Genomic DNA, 25,048 nt, shown 5'->3' on the forward strand with positions numbered 1-25,048 from the left:
GGTGCAGGGAGAAAGACAACAGAGATAAAGTGCCAAATCATTTGCTCATATCAAAATCACACATTATCAGTTTGACTTAATCACTGTTGGTGATTCCATTGTCCTCTGAGGTAATAATTGCTAGGAGTTTCCAGTGTGATGTTACTCTCCCTCCCCTTTCTATAGAGTTCTCTTTGGAAGGAAGTGACTCTGTGTAGCCCACACTTAAAGAGTAGTGCTCCCCGTTTGTGAAGGCAGATTATCTACATACATTATGCGGAATGCTACTGCAAAGAGTTTATCTCTTGTTCCTCATTTATTTATTCCATTATTTATCTAAGAGTCTGAACTTATGGATATTTATTTTATACTTTGAGTTATAATTCAATAAATACTTTTTTCTTATTTTATATCAACTTCTTTCAGATTTGGCTTTGGTGTCTCTTTCAGTTGGTCTTTGTCTCCTTTTGATATGTTTAATCAATTCAGGGTAGGTTTTTTGGAGGTTTTGGTTATGAATATGTCCTTTCTTCTAGGCCCTCTCAGCAGACAGATCAAAGATATATCTAGCAACCAGATAGTGCTTATGTGCAGTGCTTTTTACCTTTAGTCTACAGATTCTACTCATTTCCAAAGTTACTTGGGACAGCACATCCCTGATACCCACCTCCCATTAATGTTCTTTCATATGTTTGTAACACAGTTCATTTCTCTTAGTAGTCGGTACGCCTTCCTGGGATCTCCAGATCTCCTAAATGATACTTATTTTGTTAAGAGATAGATTTCTTTAATAGATATAGGGCAATTAAATTTGCCTATTTCCCCTTGTGTGAAATTTGATGACATGTGTCTTTCAAAGAACTGGTCCATTTCAACAATATATCATGTTTGAGGGCATAGAGTTGTTCATAGAGTTCCTTTATATTAACCTTTTTCTGTCTGTGGGAATAGTAGTGACGGCCTCTCTTTCACTTCTGTTATTGAAAATCTTTTCTTTTTGTTTTTTATAGTATACTTATTTATTTATATATATATAGAGAGAGAAAGCAAGTGAGGAAGGGGCAGAGAGGAATAGAGCAAACCCCAAGCAGGTTCCACACCACCAGCGCAGAGCCTGATGCGGGGCTCAAACCCATGAACCGTGAGGTCACAACAAAAGCCAAAGTCTGATGCTTAAACGACTGAGCTACCCAGGCACCCCTCTTTCCTTTTTTTTTTTTTCTTTTTTCTTGTGTTAGACTGACCAGAGGTTTATCAATGTTACTGATCATTTCAAAGAATCAGCTTTGCTTTTGTGGATTTTCTCTATTCTTTTCCTGTTTTCAATTTATTAATTTCTTCTCTAACTTTTATTACTTCTCTTCTGCTTGTTTCAGTTTTAAATTACTCTTCTTCTTCTGGCTTCCTTCAGTGGAAATTCAGATTACTGATTTTAGATATTTCTTCTTTTCAAATATAAGGCTTTAATGTTGCAAATTTATCTCTAATCACTGCTTCCTTTACCTCCCACAACTTTTGATATGTTATATTTTCATTTTCAATTAGTTAAAAATATTTTAAAATTTCTCTTGTGACATTTTCTTTGATCTTTCTGTTATTTACAAGTATGTGGTTTAATCTCCAAATAGTTTTTTGGATTTTCTGTCTTTTCCCTATTGATTTCTAGCTTAATTTCAATATGGTCTGAGAATATACTTTTTATGATTTCAATTTTTTTTAAATTTCTTAAGATGTATTTGATGGCCAAGAATGCGATTTATCTGGATGAATGTGAGCTCAAAAAACGTGTAGTCTGCTGTTTTAGAAGTATTTTATGAATATCAATTAGATGCAGTTGATTGAACATGCCATGTGGCCCAACTATATCCTTAATGATTTTATGCCTGTTAAACCTCTGTTACTGATAGATGTATGTTGAGCTCTCCAAGTATAATAGAGGATTTGTCGGTTTCTCCTTGAGCTTCTACCAGTTTTTGCCTTATGTATTTTGATGCTCTGTGGCTAGGTGTATAAATATTAAGAACTGTTTTATCTTTTTTGGAGAACTGGCCCCCTTATCATTAGGTAAATGATACTTTTTAAATATTTCTTTATCCCTAATACTTTTCCTTGTTCTGAAGTCTTCTTTGCCTGAAATTATTATACCTATTCTAGCTTTCTTTTGATCATTATTACTATAACATGTTTTTATCTCCTCTGTTACTTTTATCTGACCTATATATTTAAAGTGGGTTTCTTGTAGACCACAGATAGTTGGGTTTTGTTTTCTCATACAGGCTTTTAATCTCTTGTTTTGTTTTGTTTTTTAATGTTTATTTATTTTTGAGACAGAGAGAGACAGAGCATGAACGGGGGAGGGTCAGAGAGAGAGGGAGACACAGAACTTGAAGCAGGCTCCAGGCTCTGAGCTGTCAGCACAGAGCCTGATGCGGGGCTCGAACTCACAGAACGTGAGATCATGACCTGAGCCGAAGTCTGACGCTTAACCAACGGAGCCACCCAGGCGCCCCTAATCTCTGTTTTTTAATTGATGTATTTAGACCATTCATATTTAAAGTGATTAATGATATAGTTCAATTAATATCTTCCATATTGATAACTTTTAAATTCTTTGCACCTGTTCTTGGTTTCTTTTGTTCTTTCTGTTTCTTCCTTCTCTGGTTTTAGTTATTTAGTATGATTCCATTTGTTTTCCTCTCCTAACATCCCAATTATACTTCTTTTTATAATTTGTTAGTGGTTGCCCAAGATTTGACAATATGGATTTACAATTAATCTAAGTCCACTTTCAAATAGCACCTTACCACTTCATGGTATCCTCAATTCCTGTCTCCTGTTCTTTATAAAATTGCTGTCGATCATTTAATTTGTGTATATACTATATCAAAAATATATTATTATTTTGAACATTTTTCTATTTGATCTATTAATAAGAAAAATAAAATATTTTAATGTACTTTTTTTATTACTTCTCGGCATTTTTCCTTCTTTATGTAGATCCGAGTTTCTGATCTATCTCATTTTGTTTCCCCTTGAAGAGCTTCTATTAAGGTCTGCTGGTGACGAAATGCCTCAGTTTTTTGTTTGTTGGTTGGTCTAGAAAATCTATATTTCTCCTTTATTTTTGAAAGATAATTGAACCAGAGATATATTTTCAGTTTGGTGGGGTTTTTTTGTTTTGTTTTTAATTTGAGAGAGAGAGAGAGAGAAAGCAGGGGAGAGGTAGAGAGGGTTGGGGAGAGAGAGAATCCCAAGCAGGCTCCATATGGAGTCCAGCTTGGGGCTCATTCCCATGACCCAGGGATCATGACCTGAGTCAAAATCAAAGAGTCAGACATTCAACTGATTGAGCCAACCATGACCCCTATTTCTTTCTTTTAACACTTTTAGTATTTTACTATTGTCTTTTCTTGTTTGAATGATTTCTCGTTAGAATTCCACTGTATTTGTTTATCTTTTTCTTCTATAAACAAGGTTTTTATTTACTTTTTTAATTTTTGACTTTGTTTTCAGCATTTTATCTTTGTGTTACTTTTTTATTTCTTTACTTCTTTTTTCCTTTTAAAAATACAGTTTGAATATGATATGCTATGATATAGATTTTTTTTTTGGTATTTATTCTGTATGGTCTTTTGGTGTTCTGTGAGCTTCTTGTATCTATGGTTTGATGTCTGTCAATAATTTTGGAAAGTTCTCAGTCACTATTCCTTCAAATCTTTTTCCTGCTCCATTTTTTTTCTTTTCTTTTAGGAACTCCAATTATGCTTATGTTATACCATATAAAATTATTCAACAGTTCTCAGTATTATCATTCTTTGTTTCCTTTCTTTCTTCCTTTTTTTTTTAATATTCAGTATTTGTTTTGTGTTTCATTTCAGGAAGTTTCTATTGATTAATAGTCAAGCTCCCCTGATTCTTTCCTTGATTGTGTCCAATCTAATTTTGAGCCTATCAAGTGCATTCATTAGTTATGTTATAGTATTTTTTATTTATTTCTAGATTTCTAGATTTACTTTTGAGTATTTCATAGAGTTTCCATCTCTCCACTTACATTACTCATCTGTTCTTGCATGCTGTCTACCTTTCCCTTCACAGCCCTAAGCATAGTTATCATGCTTATTTTAAATTCCATGTCTGGGGGCGCCTGGGTGGTGCAGTCGGTTAAGCGTCCGACTTCAGCCAGGTCACGATCTCGCGATCCGGGAGTTCGAGCCCCGCGTCAGGCTCTGGGCTGATGGCTCAGAGCCTGGAGCCTGTTTCCGATTCTGTGTCTCCCTCTCTCTCTGCCCCTCCCCCGTTCATGCTCTGTCTCTCTCTGTCCCAAAAATAAATAAACGTTGAAAAAAAAAATTTATAAATACCATGTCTGATCATGTCAACACTTTTATGGTACCTGATTCAAGTTCTGGTGTTTACTTTGTCTCTTCAGACTTCATTTTTTAAATATACGTATATTCTAGTATGCCTTTAGATTTTTTTGTTAAAAGGTAAACGATACGTTGAGTAGACCTCAGGTAAATACATGTTTAGTGTAGGTTCTATGTTAATCTGGATAGCAGCTGGGTTTCATTTAATGTTTGCTTTAGCTATAGATGCCAGGGTCTTTAAAATCAGCTAATGTCTTTTATTAGTTTGTTTGTTTTGTTTTTAGTTGTGTCTTTGGGTTCTCCTAAGAACTCCTTCTTAAGTAGAGTGCGTGTCTTATAATTTGTCAGCTGTAATCTACTGTTATTATAGAGGAGTCCTACTGATGTGGTGTTAAGGAGTGGTGGAGGGGAACTCATCTATAATCTTATGATTATATTTCACTCTTTTACTGGCCTATGACCATGAGAAGTGTTTCTTCCCTTTTTTCCCCCTTATGTGAGACAGGAAGTTTACAGGAGCAGGGACTCAGGGGGGAAACTCTTCCCTCAGGTGATATAATGCTTTGATAATGTCTTTTTTCATGTAGAAACAGCCATTTCAAAATGGTTACTTTCACCCTACCCATGTCAGATATGAGATGATTTTTTTTTCTCTTTTTTGGTTCTTTGTTCTGCTCTAGGTAAGCTGATCTTGACCATAGTTCTTGTATTGTCTTGTCTGTCCAGATTTCAGAGTGGTGGTTTGTCATGCAACTTCAATTACTGAATGGATATAAGAACAGTCATTGATTTTCAGTTTGTTCAGCTTTTTTCTTATTGTAGGAACAGGAATGACAATTTTTAAGCTCTTTATTTGTCAGAACTGTAAACTGGAATATATCTCTAAATTCATTTGAACCAATATGTATAGAATATTAGTTTGAAGGATTATCAAATGATTTGTATATTTTTAGTGTTCCATATGTCTCAACCAACCCTGGATAGGAATACAACAACTTAAACCTGAATCTCATGTTAGGCACAGCCACCAATGAAAGGTTCTCATAAAGTCTGTGTGAGAGAGGAAAAATCCAAAATAATAAATTTTGAAAATAAATTTGTGTTAATTGACCAAAATAGTATAATTGAAAGCAACTGTATGACAACAATGCAAGCATTTGAAAGAAAAGATTTAGAACATATTATCTATTATAGATACTATAAATAAGCAAACCAAGAGGTTGAGTCTATTCAAAACTTTCATCCAGGGTTTTGAAAAAGAGCCTTTTAGCTTTCATGATCAAAAATCTCATTCAAAGCAGAGGCTATATGCACCTCATATGTTTATTGTAGCATTATTTACAATAAGCAAATGATGGAAGCAGCCCAAGTGTCTGTCCATAGAATGGATAAAGAAAATATGAGGTATGTACACACACACACACACACACGCACACACACACACACACACAGGAATATTATTCAGCCATAAAAAAGAATGAAGTCTTGCCATTCACAATTACATGGATAGAGCTAGAGAGTATAATGCTAATCAAAATAAGTCGGAGAATGACGTATACAATGTGATTTTTCTCACATGTGGAATTTATGAAACAAAATACATAAACAAAGGAAATAAAGGAGATAAACCAGAAAACAGATTCTCTAGAACAAACAGAGAGGAGGTTGGTTACCAGAAGGGAGGTTGGTGCCTTATGGATGAAACAGGTGATGGGATTAGGAGCACACTTATCTTTTTTTTTTTTTTTTTTTCAACGTTTATTTATTTTTGGGACAGAGAGAGACAGAGTATGAACGGGGGAGGGGCAGAGAGAGAGGGAGACACAGAATCGGAAACAGGCTCCAGGCTCTGAGCCATCAGCCCAGAGCCCGACGCGGGGCTCGAACTCACGGACCGTGAGATCGTGACCTGGCTGAAGTCGGACGCTTAACCGACTGTGCCACCCAGGCGCCCCAGGAGCACACTTATCTTGATGAGCTCTGAGTAATGCATGGAACTGTTGGATCACCATATTGCACACCTGAAACTAATATAACACTGTATTTTAACTACACTGGAAAATAAAATAAAAACCAATTGGAATTTCACACACACACCCAAAAGGCAGAGGCTCTGAACTAATGGCCCCAACACATAATTAGTCTGTTTGGCATACATTGCTTTAAAAAAAAAATGAATGGCTTGCTGACTTTCAATGATTCAGTGATTTCTCTAGAAAATCTAGATGCTCCAGAAACACTTGGTTGATATTGCCCCCACAGACCTCTGGAGGAGCACAGACTTACCTCCTTCCATTTGACACAGATACCTCTAGATTATGTCACTTGTTTCTGTAGCTGAGCCTTCCAAGCAAGTTTGTCTTCTAAATGAATTTATTAAAAGTTGGGATTAAAGGGGCGCGTGGGTGACTCAGTCGGTTGAGCATCCGACTTCGGCTCAGGTCATGATCTCGCAGTTTGTGAATTCGGGCCCTGCGTCCGGCTCTGGGCTGACAGCTTACAGCCTGTAGCCTGCTTCAAATTCTGTGTCTCCCTCTCTCTCTGCCCCTCCCCTGTCATACTCTGCTTCTCTCTGTCTCTCAAAAATAAATAAATGTTAAAGAAGTTGGGATTAAAAACCAAACAATCAAACAAACCCCTAGTCAGTCTTTTATAAAACCTGAAAGTCAAATGGAAGGTCACAATGTTGGTTACATCCAGTAACATGTCCATTCAATTCACTTTTCCCATGGTGGTTTGTAATAATTGACATTAATCAGTCAAAAAAAAAGCACACATGAAGGTATTTACATCATTTTTGGATCTTTAAAATTTTGGATTATTGACAATAACCATCTTTTCCAAATTATTTCCATATCTTCTTTTTATTCTGTGTCAACTTACTCCATTTTGCAAAAAGTCTGACCAACTTCTCTAAATCCATTTTGTAGATTATGATTCAAGACATGGTTATTACTGCCACTATGTGGTTTGTTTTGGAAGTACTTAAAAAAGCAAACATTTAGAGATTGCCATCTTAAGGTTAGTTACATAACCTTGACATTTTGCCTAGTCTCAATAGCCCATATCCACTGATACACTTTTCCCCAAGGAAAACATCCAGTTCATAGTGTATTTTCCTTTTTTTATTTCATCTGTGTCCTGTGTGGTTGCATGGGAAACACACAGACATGCAAACACACACAGAAATATATATGCACATACAAAATCTATATATGTTTTCGTGTGTGTATACACACACACACACACACACACATATATATATACATAAAGCTAAATATATGTGTGTGTTTCTATATATATATACACACATATTTGTATATATATAGATAGATAGATAGATAGATACACACTTACAACATGTGTGTATCTGCTGCATTTTCCTTATTTATGCAAATGCCTTCATATTATGCAAACTTTTTTTAATGTTTATTTTTGAAAAAAAGAGAGAGACAAAGCATGACTGGGGAGGGGCAGAGAGAGGAGGAGACACAGAATCTGAAGCAGGCTCCAGGCTCTGAGCTGTCAGCATATAGCCCAACACAGGGCTCGAACTCATGAACCACAAGATCATGACCTGAGCCCAAGTCAGATACTTAATCAACTGAGCGACCCAGGTGTCCCTAGGCATACTTTTTTATACCTTGATTTTATTCTTTTCAATAGTTGTATAGTTTTTATTTGTGGGTATTTCTATTGTTTCTAACTGTTTTTATGGTTGTTTTCTGTTTTGTTATTAAAAATTGCACACACAAAAAAAAAACAAAAAAGAAAGAAAGAAAAATGGGGCACCTGGGCGGCTCAGTCATTAAGCATCCAACTTTGATTTCGGCTCAGGTCATGGTCTCATGGTTCATGAAATCAAGCCCCACAACCAGGCTCTGTGCTAACAACCTGCTTGGGATTCTCTCTCTCCTCTCTCTATACCCCTACTCTAGCCCTCCCTTCTCTCTCAAAATAAATAAATACACTTAAAAAGAAAAAGAAAAAAATAAACTTTAAAAAAGGAAAAATTGTACCACTGACATACGGTAGTGATGATATCATTTTGAACTTTTATAATTTTACTAATAATGATAAGTCCTAGGAGTAATATTCTGGATCAAAGGGTGTGTATATTCAATATTTTGGAACATACTGAAAATTTGTACCCCAACATATTTGCACCAGGTCTGCTTTTCTTGGATCTGTAACTTTACTAGATCTTCTTGAAATTTAATTTCTCTATTCTGAATTTTATCCCTTTACAAAATATGTGCAGTTGTATACCTTTTCATATGTATATTGCACATCTGTGTTAATTGTTCTTTGAAATTCTTGTTCATACATTAGATATGAATATACAGACTTTGAAATTTTCCCTGGATTGGTTAGCACTCTAAAAATGTCATTTCTTGGGATAGTTTTTATGTGGAGTTTCTGGAAAAGAAACTCACTAGCCTTTGTTGCTTGTTCAAATGCTGTGTGTCCAGAGAGTATTAAACTTGACAACTTGCTGCCTGGTTGAGATGCCATGTGATGCTTTCCTTGGGACAAAGTTTTTCTTAATGTGTCACCTCTATCAGTTTTCCAAAAGTCTCCTGAGCCTTGTATGTCAAAGGTGAAACCAAGGCTTAATAAATAAATATAAAGAGTGAAATGCTTACAAATTTCTCTTGTTAAACACAGTAATTACTTGGTAAATGCTGAAGGAGGGGAATGGTGGAGGTTGGTGGACAGAAACTCTGAATCAATATTTTCCTTAATTCTGAGAATTTTCTGGGGTTCACTCAATCAGCATTTATTGAATCCCTACTACTAGTAGTCCAGGTACTAGTTAATTTTTTGTGCGTATAAAATGTACATTAAATAAAAAATACTTGTGTTCTTGCCTGTCAGGCACAGTGTGCCATGGGTGTAGATTGAAATGAGAAGACATATTTAAAATTCTAAGTGAAGAACCCTCCTGGATGGACCTTTATCTAAGCACAGAATGTTTGGAGGGAGGGCAGAGACTACTCAGTGTGTGAGAAATGGGGTGCAAATGATTTCTCTATCATTCTCCTGCTCAGGTGCCCAGTGGACAAGTTACTGGCAAGTTCGGCAACTTTTTCATATCTAGCTATGGTGTGATAGACCCTCCTCCCACAACTTATCCTCCAGCTCAACTCTGTGCATGTGGTTTCCCACAGTATTCAAAGGCGGAAAGGCATCCAGTGACTGCATTGGAGAAAATGATGGAGTCAAGTTTTGCCGGCCCCCAGTCATTCCCAGAGGTCCCTTCTCCTGACAGAGGAAGCCAATCTGTCAAACACCACAGGTACAGGTAGTTACTCATGGTGGGAATGGGCACGTTCACACTATATATAATGCTGGACAACACATGCCAAGGAATGGCAATCTTATTCAGAAGAGATGATTGTTCTTGCTTCCCCTATAGTTCTCCATGGAGTGGATGCTCAAACAGCTCACAGCAAGTAAACCAAAGATAACAGCAGGCAGCAATGTCCCTATAAGAAGCCTGAAGGAATTATTAACAACACCCATCAAAGCTGCAGACACAGACCAGTGAATGAAACAATTGCATTCTGAAAAACTATTAAAAACATGACTTTTCCTAGCCTGCCTTATCACCATCTGCAAATTTAATGACTAATTCTTCCCTAGGTAGCTGATGTGACACCCTCCAGGTCTTCTAACATGGTTCTCACACAAGGAAAACTTTTCAGGGAGAGGAAGCTTGGCAGATCTTAACCTTGGGTTTGTAAGATCTGTTACCAATGGGGTGGCACTCTTTTGCAAGCTGACCATAGAAATCAGGCTGTTTGGGGGAGAAAGCCCAAAATAAAGTTCTCTTACCAATTGTATAACATTCTGAGGCCAAACAAGTTCTTCAGCATCTTCCAGTCACATGCTGCATTTTACATACAAGAATCTGAAAATGGAAAGTCTTTGTTCCATACCGAGTGCCCAAGTTTGGGACTAATGCTATGTTTACATGCAACTGAATCTACAGCCCAAGTCTTTGTGGACGTTGTGGAATGATTTAAGAATCCTTTTCTTAGTGAGAAGTATGGTATTTAAAAATTTTTTTAAACATATATGAAAAGATTTAAGAAAAGGATAAGATAAAAAAATAATATTGATTTATTGTGGTGAGCATTGAGTAATGTATAGAATTGTCGAATCACTATGTTGTATTCCTGAAATCGATATAACATTGCATATCAAGTATACATTTAAAAAGAACCTAAAAAAAAAGTTGTTCCCAGCAATGACAGATAAATATTGTTGACCCTTAGTTTTCACATATCTAGCCAATGTTTTGAAAACCTCCATGACAGAAACACACATTATACAAGGAAACTATCTTCTTCCTTGACTCTCAATGAGTCCCCTAAAAAAGGATTTTTCTTGAAGCTGACCACATTTACTGGGAGTTTTTCACTCTCGATACTAATCCTCATTATTGGATGGTGATTTTTTTTTTCTTATTCTACAAGAGTAGATACTGAAATACCAAAGTTTTGCTAAGTTTTTTTTTAATGGTTTAAATATTTTCAACTTGGAATTGCAATATGTTTGGCTATTGGATAATTGCTTTTATTAACCACCAGTCTGGCTTATATCAATTGAGGCATTTACAGATATTTGCCTGTTAAAAGAGCATTTTAGTTCACTGGATCTAATGGAAGTTCTTTAATTAGAAAAATAAGTCCAAAATTACCAGCCTTTTATAAGATGTATATTTTCTCCAAAACAACATTTCTCCTGCTGATTATAATACATGTTGAAGTGGTGTTCCAGCCAGCGGAGTAAAATAATTATGTATAATATTACTCTAGTACTATATGATGCCATCAATGTTTTAAAGTTGAAATGAAAAAGAATTACAGTTTCTAAAAAAAAAAAAAGAATTACAGTTTCTAATGTATTTGAGCTGCAAATACCCTACCCCTACTCCTTGTCTGTTGGCATACTCTCATCTTCAACTTGGCTTCTACTATATTTCTAGGAAAGACTCACAAATTAAATAAGGTCATCTTTAAGAAGTGTTCCTTTTTGTTTGGTTCAATGGCACTGCAGTATTTGTTGTCATACATTGTGTCCTGATAGATAGGCGAGGGTTGATTTATAAAGCGCTTTTAGAACTTTGTAAATTATAGTTTAATATATCATAGCTTTTGTTTTGTAAAACATGCAGTAGACTTAAACATTTTCATGATTGATAACCTGGTCACTGATTTATATATCCTGCAAACTGCTCTATAACTTCCCAAAAGCCACTGGGTTAGAAGGCTTGAACAGTTGATTGATCAATAGGTGAGGAACTGTTTTTTAAGATGGGTCACTAGTTCATACTGGAAGACATTGTTGTTGTGACAGTTTGGCTGGCTCTGCATAATTAATTTCTTTTTGTGCACTGCAAATATGACTTATTTGGATAACTCATAACAAAGCTATTAATTCAAAGCCATTATTTCTCATGTTTAGTTCAAAGGAAAAAAATCCTCTTTCTTCTTAAAGAAAAATCTATTATGCCATGGCATACGTACTACATTATATTTTAGCAATGTAACTCTTTTATAGAGAGCACATGTGCAGATTTTTTTTAGAGTGAAATAAGACCAGGGTTTTCAGTGATTAGTACGAGCCTTTGAGTTGTCACTTGTGGTGGAGAGATCAGGAGAACTCATGGCTTAAGCACCTACTACGTGCCAGGTTCCATGCTAAACACGTTGTATAATTTCTCTCTTTTAGCCCTATAGCAGTCTTATGAAAATACTTAAGCATGATGCTGATACCCTTCTTTTGCACCTCTCCTGCCCATATCTATTTTTTACTTTTTTTTGCCTTGCCTGGTGCCCTGAAAGAGCAGCAGTTTCCCTTGTCCTCTGGCTTCTACTGGCTTGATTTGAGGCACAGACAAGAGATGGGAGAGTGGAAGGGTACAGCAGCCCCGGCCCATATTCACCCTCCCTCGCTGATTGGTTCCCTCAGCTGCATCCCTGGTCCCTCTTCCTGGGCCACAGTGCCTGCAAAGTGGCCCTCTCCTTAGAACTCTCCTTCTCTGTCCATTCGGGTAGTCCCCCCTCCCTTTGTCCCTTCAGTTATAGGGATAGTAACAGCTTCCCGTTGTTACTTGCCCAGACATACAGAATATACCCCATGTTGACTCCCCCCCCACCCCTTACACACTGAAGACATGTCTGTAAGTTGTAAAATCTCCCCAAATGACCCAAATTAGCGTACCATCTCTTTCCCTTCAAAATTCTGGTAGAAATTCCTCCCCCAGTATCACACTGCTGATAATGCACAGACCTGAGATGACCCCCAGATGCAGCTAATTCCAGTGCCACAGCCTAAGTACCCCACGGACTCCATAATAGCTTGTGGAAAATACAGATAGAGGCCGGAAGGGAGGGGGGAAATAGCTATTATAACTCTTTGAACTTGTTGGCTTGGAGACCTAACTAGAGGTCCCATGCTGTCAACATATAGGAAATATTATGATAACGAATGAAGGTATAATATGTTGCAAGGTATGACCTGGTATTTGCACAAACTCAGGAAGCTAATGTTGGCTTGAAGAGTGTCAACTTTGATCAGTCACCTTGCCTAAACTAGGAAAGGGTCGATGGGGACTCAAATGTCAGGCCTCAAACTCTGATCTCAAATAATATTTGAGATGTTTTGTTTTGTATCTGTTAAGTAGAACTAACAGTAATGTTGCTGGATGGAAAGTTACAGAACTCCAAATCATGTAGTGATATGGGTAAAATTACTTTGGGAGTCTGGTCCCTTTAGAACTTGATAGGTTTGCTGAAATTTTGAAAATATTTTTCATCTTTTTCTGTAGGGTTTTACTGGTAAATTTAGGAGGGCTTTTTTTGTTTTGTCTTGTTTTGTTTTGTTTAGAGTTAAGTGAGAATGCAGCAAGAAATTCTAGGTTCACTTACTATCTGAACACTGCAGAACCAGCTTGACCACATAAACTGGCATCTCATGAAATGTCTACAACAGAGTTTCTCTTACTGTCCCCATGGTTGCAGGGTAAATCCAGTGGGGGTGGCGATGGGAATGGGTATGGGATACATAATTGGTCAAATTAGCCACTGATTTTTATAGAGTCTAGTGCTTTTGTTTAGCATGATCTATGAAGGAATCTCACGTAAGATATATCCCATTTATGCCTTTTGCCCTTTGAAGGCATCTGAAAATGTGGCTATTTGGGTATTTGGATATATGAGTCAAATAAAATATGTAATCAGATGTTTATTAAAAGCCAGTTCAAAAGAAAACCAATGTAGTTTCTCAAGATTGAGGAGAATCTGTGGTAGTGAACTGGGAATTTAACACATATGGTAAAGAAACAATGCCAACTCAAATGAGGTTTACTTATTCTACCATTAACACTTTTCCCTGTGAACTTTTCCCTGTGAATCCCTTTGAGGGTTCCTGTGTTTAATTTTTGTCAGTGTCTAATAACAAAGCCATTTTTATTTTTATTAGAGAGGCAGCTACTATATCCTGGATAATGAGGGTGGCTGAGAATTAGGAGCTTGAGAACTCCTTAAGCCCACCTCTTATCTTTGGCTGGAAAGCTGCAATTGTTTTAGTCCATTGTACTTCAAACTAGAAAGCCAGAAACATGGGAACTTCTCTTTGTCTCAGTTTCTGCGAGGGTGAATGGATTCACCAACTTCTGATCTCCTCCTAGCAGATATTCTACAGTCATGAATGGAGCCTAGAATTTTGAGTGTCTGGGGTGAAAAAGCAGTGTCAGAAAAGTTTGAGCAGCCACCTGTAAGGTTATTGCTATGTTGGTTTTCTTTCATTCCAGCAGGAGTCTCTCCTCTTGCTGCAGCCCAGGGCAAAGGAGTGGTATGCTCCATAGGAATGCCTTCAGGAGGACACCCCCCTCGCCCCGAAGTAGGCTGGGTGGCATCGTGGGACCAGCATATCAGCAACTTGAGGAATCAAGGATCCCGGACCAGGATATGATACCTTGTCAAGGGTAGGTCTTAAAAGCAATGGAATTTAGGGAGGGTATCATTAATGCTCTAACTTTAAACTGAGTTATTGTGTTCCTTGGGGTTATATTGATTGATTTTGTCATTAATTGTCTATTTATGCTTACTTCCATATTTGTTCCGTAAAAGGTAATCTAACTTAAAAGAATAGGTACAACTAAAATAGATATTAGGGAAATGTTAGAAAAATAACACTGGGAGCAAGTAAGTGTATAGATATCTAGACACATGTTATATAGTTGCTAAAACAACTGGAAATTTGTCTTTGATTTAAAAAAATAGAGATTTCTTAAGAGGATTAATGTATTCCTTCATTCTTAGGTTTGAAAAAAAAATAGTTAATTCTCTAATCAACATTGTCGGGCAATACTCCATTACAGTAACCTGTAATGTATTTATATATAGTATGTGCTTCCATCCAGAGAATTCTTGAGTGTGTCTCACTCAAAGTTGGCAGCATATTGTCAAAGCACAACCTGCTGAACTCAGATCTCTAGGTTCATTTATGGTGTAGGTGTGGAAAAATGGGCTTCAGATACCATGGCTTACTACTCATTCTTGCAGTGCAGAAGGTGCCCTTTCCTCCGAGTGGACACTGACCTCATAGGGTTCATAGCATGGTGAGTGGAGGAGGATGAATTTTAGCCCCCATTCACCTAATTGGCATAAATTGTTCAGTCAAACATGGTAGCCCTTACTTAAACTTACTGGATTTTAAATCTCATCCTTGAAAAAATTTTATCTTTTGAGCTTAAGTTTTCTCATCTATAAATTGAGCAAAATCGTACCAGCCTTCCTATGGGTTGTTGGACAGATTTTTATTTTATTTTATTTTTTTTTTAAATCTTTTTTAACGTTTATTCATTTTTGAGAGACAGAGAGAGACAGAGCATGAGTGGGGAAGGGGCAGAGAGAGGGAGACACAGAATCCAAAGTAGGCTCCAGGCTCTGAGCTGTCAGCACAGAGCCCGATGTGGGGCTCGAACTCACAAACTGTGAGATCACGACCTGAGCCGAAGTCGGACGCTTAACCGACTGAGCCACCCAGGCGCCCCTGGACAGATTTTTAAACATCACATGTGTAGAGGGCTTGTACCTGACACACAAGCAGAAAAGTAGTACTAGCATTTATTGTCACAGGAACTGCTCTAGAATTATTAATTTCAAAAGTCATGCAATCAGGGTTCATTCCAGAAATTTCAGGAATCCGTTCCCTCACTCAAGCCAGGTTCTTATTGTATCTAGTTTGTATCACTCTGGATAAGGCAGACCAGGTTTCTCTGCTGCTTCGGACTGGCTGATCTTTCCAGTCTGTCCATATCAAACTGAAGGCCAAAGCAGGTAGGAGACTTCTATCAGAGAGCCTTTTCTTCTTGGCAAGGAGTGCCTTGTCTGAACAAACTCAGCAACAGATTTCCTTGGGAAGACATTTGTAATTTTGAAGCAATTCCCAATGAACTGTAAAATACATTTGGTACAGATCTGGGGTGACAGTTGCAAATTCAACATAACAGCCAAGTTGTCCAAAATGTGTAATTCAAGTCAAGAAGCAGTTTGCATTTCTCTTTGCCTTATATCTGGAAAGGGAGCTTGCATTTAGCCTATAATTATAATTAATCGTGTTTCATAATTACTTTTCCTCTTGAATCACTTATCACTGGTAGTGATTTTTAAGTCACTAATAACGTTTGTTACTTAAGAATGAGAACAAGTGAGGGGAAATCAAGTTCAGAGATTTTTTAGGGTAGAGACAGAACCCAGCCTGTGGTGTCTTTCTTTCCATTTATCACTGTTACAACTATCATCCCATATGTCCCGGGTATAAGGATGCTCTGAGCCTGTGCCAGGCACAGGCTCGAAACATACATACACGAATCTTCAGAGATTTCCACACAAGTTCAGGTATTGCTTTGTCTTCCACCTCCTGGGAGACTTACACTTACTGTCTGCATAGTGGTAGTTTTATTTTGGTTCAATAATCATTGGGTTTGGAATATTCTCTCCAGCTGGCTGGCCACATGTATTTTCCTGTGTGTGATATGCACACGATGTTGATAAATGGTGACTCTAAGTCACTGTATGCTCAGCACAATGAATCTCAGGAAGCAATCTTATTCTCAGTTCTTGAAAACAGCTATTTTCCACTCCTGGGGGACTGACCGTCTCACCGGACTGGAAATGGGATTGGTAATAGAATTTCACAGCTAAAGGCCCTCTTCAAATCTGGCCCTAGCCCAGAGGGGGAGTGAATGAATTTACAAGAGCTATCAGCCATCTGCTGCTTGTTTATCAAGTGTGTGGGCACTGTCTGCTAGTTAAGACTCCTGGTATATATGACTTCCCTCCTTGGTACTTACTTCAGCCCTGCTTGAGCCCAGCACATATCTTAGGGAAGCCTGATGAAGGAATGAGGTGGAGAGGACATTCTTCAGGAGCTTCCCTCCCCCTCTCTGCCCCCATCAATGGACCCCTGACGACCATGGCAATGGTTTACAGAGCTTTGAACTAGTCTTTGTCAGGCAAATCAAACTAATGTATTCATATGCTAGACAGAAAGAAATGGAATCACAAAACTTGAATCGCCACCTTCAAAGTAGAAGGAGCCAAACTGTACTGCCTACCCACCTCACTTAGCTAGCAACTTGACAGACTTAAGTTATCCTTCGGGAATTTTAAAACTGAACACACTAAGGATAGCAGAGTTTAAATGACTAATGCAAGGTAGCATATCCCATGTAAAAGAACTGAGGTTGAATACTTAGCATTTCTGACTAAATGAACCACCGAACCAGGAAAGAAATGTGCAGAAAATCACATTCATGGATGATGTGTACATGGAATCTCTTAAGTGTATGGCCCTGGAGGGAGAAGTGGGTTTCTTCAGTTTCGCCAGTTGATTCTCATGCCATGTGCTCCAGGAACCAGGGCTTGGAGTCCCCTACAGAAACACAGATTCCTTGGCCTGGCTTCTGAACCCCTGGGAATCAAACCAAGTGACTAACTGTTGGATTTTTTTCACCTTTAAAAGGATGCTTTGGCTCACGTAGTTACAAATGAAATGCACTGTGATTTCTTTGGTGAGGGATCTGAGGAAGGGCGACTCAAACTAGTATTTTATAGTCAATGAATGACAAGCTCATGGATCAAAACTGTGAAAGAGTCTGTGACTCTTAAGGGACACAGAACTCTGAAGTGTCTTCTGATCCAGAATCACATTAGAAATTTCGCTCTTGCTTAAACTTCTGGAGAGTAGTGTAGCTTCTCTCAAATACCAGCCCTGGGACCCTCACAGCAACTCTGAGGAGGAAGAGAGGATTGAATAGTGTGGATCTGGCTGAATAGCCCAGGGGCATTACTTCAGGTAGTCTCCAGAGGAATCCCCCTAGGGATTCCCACCTCCTTTAATTAGTGAAAGAAATTAAAGTGTGACTACCATTGATTTAAGATTCCAGAGCTTGTAATGGTGTTGGGACTTAAAATCATGTCAGATCTACATTTTTGGAAAGTTCTAATTGTTTGTGGTGCCATCTCCATGTTATGGTAACATTCTAGATTTCAGTTATTGCCAGCCATGTGTCCCATACCTGACTTGTGAGGTGACACATAAGCCAATTGCAATTCCTCTTTTTCACCTAAGTCCTTAATTTAGAAGGCTGCCCCAGTTTGGCTCAAAGTGCCTTTGATTATTTCATCGTCATGCCAACGTAGTCATGAAGCTACAGTTTACTAAAATCCTCTGAGATATTTATGCCTTTACCCAACAAGTTTAACAAGCAATGTTTAGATGCGGGTATAGGAATTTGCACCTATCACCATCACATTTCAACCTGTTAGATTCTACCCATTGATATATCCAGAAGATTATCTATATGGAATACAATTGTATCTCAATTCTATTTCTTGGCTCTGTGAATGCAATAAGCAGACATTCTATATCTTCATACGTATTAATGATGCTAACAGGATGGCACTGAGGACAGAACACAAAGCCCTGAAATCTGCCCCCTTTTTTCTTGTTGAAATTAAGTCATGGATCAGAAACTTTAGGGTCATAGTTTCAGCCATATAACACTTATGTGAAAGGAATAAGACCACCCAGGGAATTGCCTTGTACATGGCTATACAATTAGATCGTAATTGTAAGAAAGATTATACATCCCTAAAAAGGTGTTCTAGTGCATCGTGGGATGCCCACTCATTTCTGGCTTTGCTAGGAAGAATTTCAATAAGACAATTTAGGATTAACTTGTTCCTCTGCCTCTTACCAAAGGTATAATTTGAGGAAAGTCATTTGAGTGCCCCTTAATTTAGTTTATTTATTCATCACTGCATGGTAATAATAATAAATAAACCCATGTTTTAAAAAATTAAATGAGGTAATTAGACATAAGCATGCTTTTTAAAAACATTTTGCAAATGTCAGCTGTTATTATGTTTGAAATGGACATTAACTGGGATACAAAGGGAGCATTTACCTTGAAGGTTTGTTCATGTATTCATGCATCCCTTCGATCAGGATTTATTGATTGCCAAGTCTGTATTAGGCATAGTAAAAGAGGATGGAGCTGCAAAGACACCTAAATGTGTTCCTCATGTATTTTCACTGTCTGGTGGAGACACAGATTTCTGAGTTGCTCTAACTTGTGTCCTTACAATAAAGACCTCTGTTTAGTATGCAAGACACTTCATTGCAATTATTCTTTCCATTTATAAACATGATTTTTATTTACATTGTGGTGTAAGACAAGGGGAATAAGATTTATTATATAAAGGGTGGGTATGTTTAGATTATGCTTAAATTTTAATGTTTAATTTAACATTTAAATTAAGGACAAATAAACCAAGAGAATTGAGACTACTGTTCAAGATCCCAGACCACATTTCTGTGAATCTACAACATACCTGCCCCCACTTTCTGGCACTGGAAAATTCACTAGCTGTGAACAGGCAATTAGGGGACTAGCCAGATTCTGGCATATTATTCAAAGGACTTGGAATGGCACGTTGGCATTCTTGTCAAGCTGTTGCCCTGCACCAACATAATACCTAAATTGGCTCCAGAAACCATGTGAAGAAAGCTGCTCTATAATCTGTCTAATGGATCTCACTTCACGTTCATCCCCAGAGAGGAATCATATGCCTCCATTCCCATTTGTAGGCTCAGCAGTCTGACAGTGAGGCATTTCTATAGAGTGCCAATGAAAATTGATTTGGTCCCCCTAAAGTCAGTGTGAAGCAGTAAAACTCAGGACAGTAGTACCTTGATGCTTGATGTCGGGCTTCCTGATTGCCTCCAACTAGTGTGGCCACAAGTCTACAGACTAAACCAGGGCTGAGAGGGTGGTCACATGGATGGAGTGGAGTAATGCCGTTATGGGTTTCCTGTTTGTCACTATGGAAAGGCCACACTTACCTGCTCAATCCCCATTTACTTTGTATTCTAGGATAGAGGTCAGGAAGACTATACCCCACCTGCCTATACAGCTGTGGTGTGTTGAAAGATCCCTGGACTTCAAGTAAGAAGATCTGGGTTTGAGTCTCAGTCTGTCACTTATTTTCTGTGTGACCTTGGGCAAGTCACTTCACCTATCTGAGCTTCAGTTTACTTCTCTGTTTAACTGGGAGCATATTATCCGTCTCATGGGGTTGCTGTGAGAATTCAGTGAGATGGTGCATGTGGAAGTGCTTTGTTGACTGAATATTGCTCTAAGAAGCACAGCCGAAAGCAGAATATGTAACACTCGGTTTCTTTTTCAGGTATTCGTCCAATGGTTTAAAAACCCAACAAAATGCATCCATAAATATGCAACTGCCTTCAAGAGAGACAAATTCCTATTTTAATAGCTTGGATCAAAAGGACCTGATGGGATATTCATCTACAAGGGCCAGTTCCGTGCCCATCATCCCTTCAGTGGGTCTAGAGGAAACCTGCATGCAAATGCCAGGGATTTCTGAAGTCAAAAGCATCAAATGGTGCAAAAACTCCTACTCTGCTGATATTGTCAATGTGAGTATTCCAGTCAGCGATTGTCTTATAGCAGAACAGCAAGAAGTGAAAATATTGCTAGAAACTGTCCAGGAGCAGATCCGAATTCTGACTGATGCCAGGCGGTCAGAAGACTACGAACTGGCCAGCGTAGAAACCGAGGACAGTGCAAGTGAAAACACAGCCTTTCTCCCCCTGAGTCCCACGGCCAAATCAGAAAGAGAGGCACAATTTGTCTTAAGAAATGAAATACAAAGAGACTCCGCATTGACCAAGTGACTTGAGATGGAGGAATCTGTGCATTCTATGCTTTGCTCAACAGGAAAGAGAGGAAATTAAATACAAATTATTTATATGCATTAATTTAAGAGCATCTACTTAGAAGAAACCAAATAGTCTATCGCCCTCATATCATACTGTTTTTTAACAAAATATTTTTTTAAAGGGAAAGAAACGTTTCAGGAGGGATAAAGCTTACAACGAAAGCTTTTGGGTAGAATTCTGAATACAATTTCAGTTAGTCCCAACACCGGCCTCGTTGGCTCTTAGTAGATGTGGGTAATTCAGACCCTTAGCCCCACAGCACCAGTGTCCTCATAAAAAAGCATTGGCAGTTACCTGGTTTCAAAGAGATGAGCTGTATCCTGAGGGCGGACGTGCCAGTGAGCAAGTGGCCCTTGCCATTTGCCTTGCCAGTCCCAACCCCTAAATTTCTATTCACTCGACAGCCTCATCACAGGTTATGTCCTGTCAACAAATGTAGTGTTTTCTATTTCATTTTTGAAGAATGGCACAAAAACTCTGTAAGGGGGAGGGTAAGAGATAGAAGGACTAATTGGGGGACAATCTTCGCTACTCTTATGTGCCAGCTTCCTCTGAAATTTGAAGGCACAGAATCTCAGAGGGAGGTGTGAAATTATTATAGAAAAAGAGACGAGAAAAATCACAATGTCGTGTCACTAAAATCATGCTAATAGAAAGAAGTGTTTTTCTTTGAGATTGTTTAGGGGCTCCAAAGGAGCATTTCTCAGTGTGTGCGTGCCCTTTGTGCGTGTGTGTGTGTGTGTGTGTGTATGTGTCTGTGTGTGTGCGTGCACGTGCGCACAGGCGTGTGTCTGTATGTGCTTGCTCACTTGAGCACAGGTATGCTGTATGCACATGTGTTCATTGTGTGTATGTGTGTGCATGTGTGTGCATATTAAGCTTGCTAAAATTTGTTCTGAAACATCAGGGAATTTAATATTCAGAAAAGAAATTTCCCTCTCAGATCTGTTCACTTTGAATTTATACATTAAGTGTAAAATTCAGTTAGTAAGTTCTTAAATCAAGGTCACTTGCATGGCGGGGTCCTTTAAAACTCTTGACAATGTCAAGATCATTTTCTGGTGTGAATACTTTTGAGAGGAACAACTATTGGCTCATTAATGGTATCAGTATCACAAGGCAAGTTGAGGATGTGTGTTTATTTTGAATCATGCGTACTTAAATTATTTACACAAGCCAATTATCAAACTGAAAGTTACCCTTTGCTTTCTCATCATCCTCATTATTATTTATTTTGTAGCAAGTCTACTATTTGTGGACCAAGACATTGGCTTCTGTGGTTAATATGGAAAGAATAAATTGTTGAAATCACAAAGCCCAGACTTTTCAGTTCACAGGAAGCCCCCAAAAGAACAGTAAATTGTGTTGTATGTTCATTTGGAATAAAGCAATATTTTTACCACTGCTGAGGTGAACTGAAACTTCTCCTGAAGATTCGTCTGTTTTATTTACCCTTATTTTCATGGGGCATTCAAGGAAATTAGTGTTCACCTAACCAGTCTTTTCCAATTATTGGTGGTGTTGAGTTGTTATGTTTACACTGTTTTAAATAAAAAGGCACAGTATTTGAAAGTATATAAAAGATTTCTTTTACTGCAGTCTGGGAAGACTTTGGTTAAATTTCCTTGTGGAAGATTCACATTACCTTGAAAGGGAATGTAATTTCTGAAACAAATATTGAATATATACAATTCTTTCTTGAGTTTATGTTGTTTCTGTTTAAAATACATAGCAAATTGCTCTTTGAGAACATTCTTTAATAATAGACATATGCCATGTAGGGAAAAAAATCATTGTTTTCTTATCAACACTGTTTAGTGAAACTTCAAGGTCTCAAATATTGAAAAAACACTTTGGTAGAAATGCATTTTATATTTAACAAAAGGTTTTGGTATTCATTAACTGTCCTATTATACTTACATTATTTTAAATATAGAGGTAATGCTGTTAGACTCTTAAAAGATTATTACAAATTTTTAATGTCTAGATCATCTAGGTTCCCATTTAAAAAATTGTATCTTTGGGAATATCTCAGAAAGGTGGTCTTCATTTACAAGTATATAAAAAAAATCCCATAAGCTGCGTATTCAATATGTTATTGGGTTGAAATTTATCACTCTTACAAGTCTTTTGAAGTCAACCTTGTTTCTTCGGTTTTTCATGAAAATGTTACCTGTTGCATAACTAAAGGATTCATACAGATTTCACCTAGTTAGCAGGTTATAATTACATGGCCTGCAGCAGTCAAGTCAAATATTATTTTCTCTGAAAAGACTGAATATTTTCAACCAAATTTGAGTCCTAATCCAGCCCCCTACTCATTTTTTTTAAGTGGAACCATACATCATATGATTATAAACACCTTCGTGCATCCTGATGAACATGAATATCAGGCATATCCACTGGCGGTCTGATGTAGTTTAGAGATATAGTTACTTCCTAATTGATAATCAAGACAAAATATTCCATGAAGAACAGATATTAATGGTTATTTCATTAGTTATTTGTCTCCTTTTGGAATATGAAGCTCTCCTGTATAAAGGGTCCAAGCCCAAAATGCACATATTTGGGCACCACCTGACAAGTGCTGATAGCATCAAGACTCAAAGTTGATATAACATGACAAACACCTGGAGCCATCGGTACCTTGTCCTTCAAGCTCATGTGCCTACAGAGAGGTGCTTATTTCTACAAGACACCTTTGATTTTGCTTCATGTTCCTTGTCTTTGTTATGTGAAGATATTTGGAGATTTGTGATTAAGTAAGTTGCGGATTAGTTATTTACTGAATAATGAATGTCACTCATTATTTTTTTACTCTGAATCATTTTCTGATTAGTCTTTTTTTGATGCATAAAGTATATGTTATTCTAAGTTGCCAGTGACTGCTGTGGAACGCTGTTGTGCAAAATATATGACCAATTTTATGCTAATGAGAAATAATAGAAATGATGTTGAATTGGCCTCCAAATTTTCTTTCTGACTTTTTTGGTACGTTATTAAATGCTCTGTTTTACACTCTAATCCAATATTTACCTTGCTGTGAGTTAAGGACTTAATATTTGTCCATTTATTCCATCTCCAGCGATTCACATCATTTCTAAGTAGCAATAGGTCTTCTGCAGGAGGAACAGCACTGATTTTAAAACTCCACAAATTAATCTCTTTTGATAATAATAATAGCATATCAGACCTACCAAAAAGAGAAAAGGAGGGCCAAGCCGACTTCAAGAGTGTGTACACTGGCTTCCGGATTAAATGATGGCTGCAATTTAAGTGAGCCCTCTGGCGACCACGGTGAAGGCTGTCAACAATCAGGTCTCCACCAGAGTCCGCTTGTTGTATGCAGCAGTCACACACACCCATCTGCTGTATGGTGCTACAGGAAACCCTGGCTCCCTAAGTGAGGGGAGATGGTGGTTCCTTTGATTCCAGCCCTGTAAGCCAGAAAATATCGCCCTGAGACAAGAGCTGTGAAACATTTCCCAAATGAGGAAATAGTATACTTAGAAGCAGAGCAGGAGGGGCGGGATTTTTATTTGATCTTTTGGTATCTGGGAAACATTTTCTATATAAAGAATACTTTTTTATTATTATTCGATTGTATAGATTCAGTATCGTGTATTCGATGATAGCACATCTCTACTGTGTTTGTACTTTAGTCTTCAGAAATTCAGATTTCATCCAGGAAAGATCAGCACAGTGTTTCTGGGCTGTTCTCAATTTTAGATGCATCCCAATATGTCAAGGGAAATGATGCCTTTAAATAAGCTTTATCTCTTCCTCTTTTATTTTTTCTTTCCCTTTTAAAGAAATAGTGAGGGTAAAGGAAGAAATTCATTCCTTAAGATCTACATTGTTTTCTTATAATAATCTATTTTCTACTGTGACTACATACACATATACACATACATACATATCTAACATATATGTATATATAAAATATGTATATGAAACTTACATGTTTGATTATTTTGTTAGCTTTATTTTTGCTTAATTTGACAAATATTAAGGTGAAATCCAATGAAATCAAACTATGTAGAGGTCGGCCAACTTTGCAATATTTAGGTGACACATGCATTTTCCAGAACTTTCTCTTTCTTAGGTAAGCAGAAATATCCTTGGGCTGGAAAATTCACAAGACCCTGAAATAAAATCTCTGCTAGATTATCTCTTAAACCTAAAGATTAAACTATGGGTGTATATGATTGCTGTCCCTATGGCTATAATGGTCTCAAATATATTTTTTACAAATATAAACATAAGTTCTCCCAAAGGTGCCTACACAGGTACCTTTGGCTTCTAATGCCCACAGGCTCTAGTGCAGAGTTGAGTTGAAGACACGGTGTAGGGGGGTGGGGGAGGAAGGGTTGGATATT

The 25,048-nt window shown here is 37.6% G+C and overlaps 1 protein-coding gene across 4 annotated transcripts in view; it reads left to right on the forward strand.

Moving 5' to 3' along the window:
* The window catches only part of NRG3 (neuregulin 3), a 1,058,853-nt gene extending 1,038,229 nt beyond the window's left edge, over window positions 1-20,624 (forward strand). For 2 of the 4 annotated variants that reach the window (XM_047072602.1, XM_047072603.1), the window contains exons 7-9: window positions 9,518-9,645; window positions 14,173-14,343; window positions 20,117-20,624. In XM_047072602.1, coding sequence (XP_046928558.1) covers window positions 9,518-9,645; window positions 14,173-14,343; window positions 20,117-20,624 — 807 coding nt within the window. Of the gene's footprint in view, window positions 1-9,517; window positions 9,646-14,169; window positions 14,344-19,803; window positions 19,876-20,116 lie in introns of all 4 variants that reach the window. The other 2 variants (XM_047072600.1, XM_047072601.1) reach the window with 2 other exon arrangements.
* Window positions 20,625-25,048: the final 4,424 nt, after the last annotated feature.

Source organism: Lynx rufus, unplaced genomic scaffold (genome assembly GCF_022079265.1).
Source record: "Lynx rufus isolate CCGP_SWC_20201006 ecotype Redwood Valley unplaced genomic scaffold, mLynRuf1.p SCAF_11, whole genome shotgun sequence".
Classification (NCBI taxonomy): Eukaryota; Metazoa; Chordata; class Mammalia; order Carnivora; family Felidae; genus Lynx; species Lynx rufus.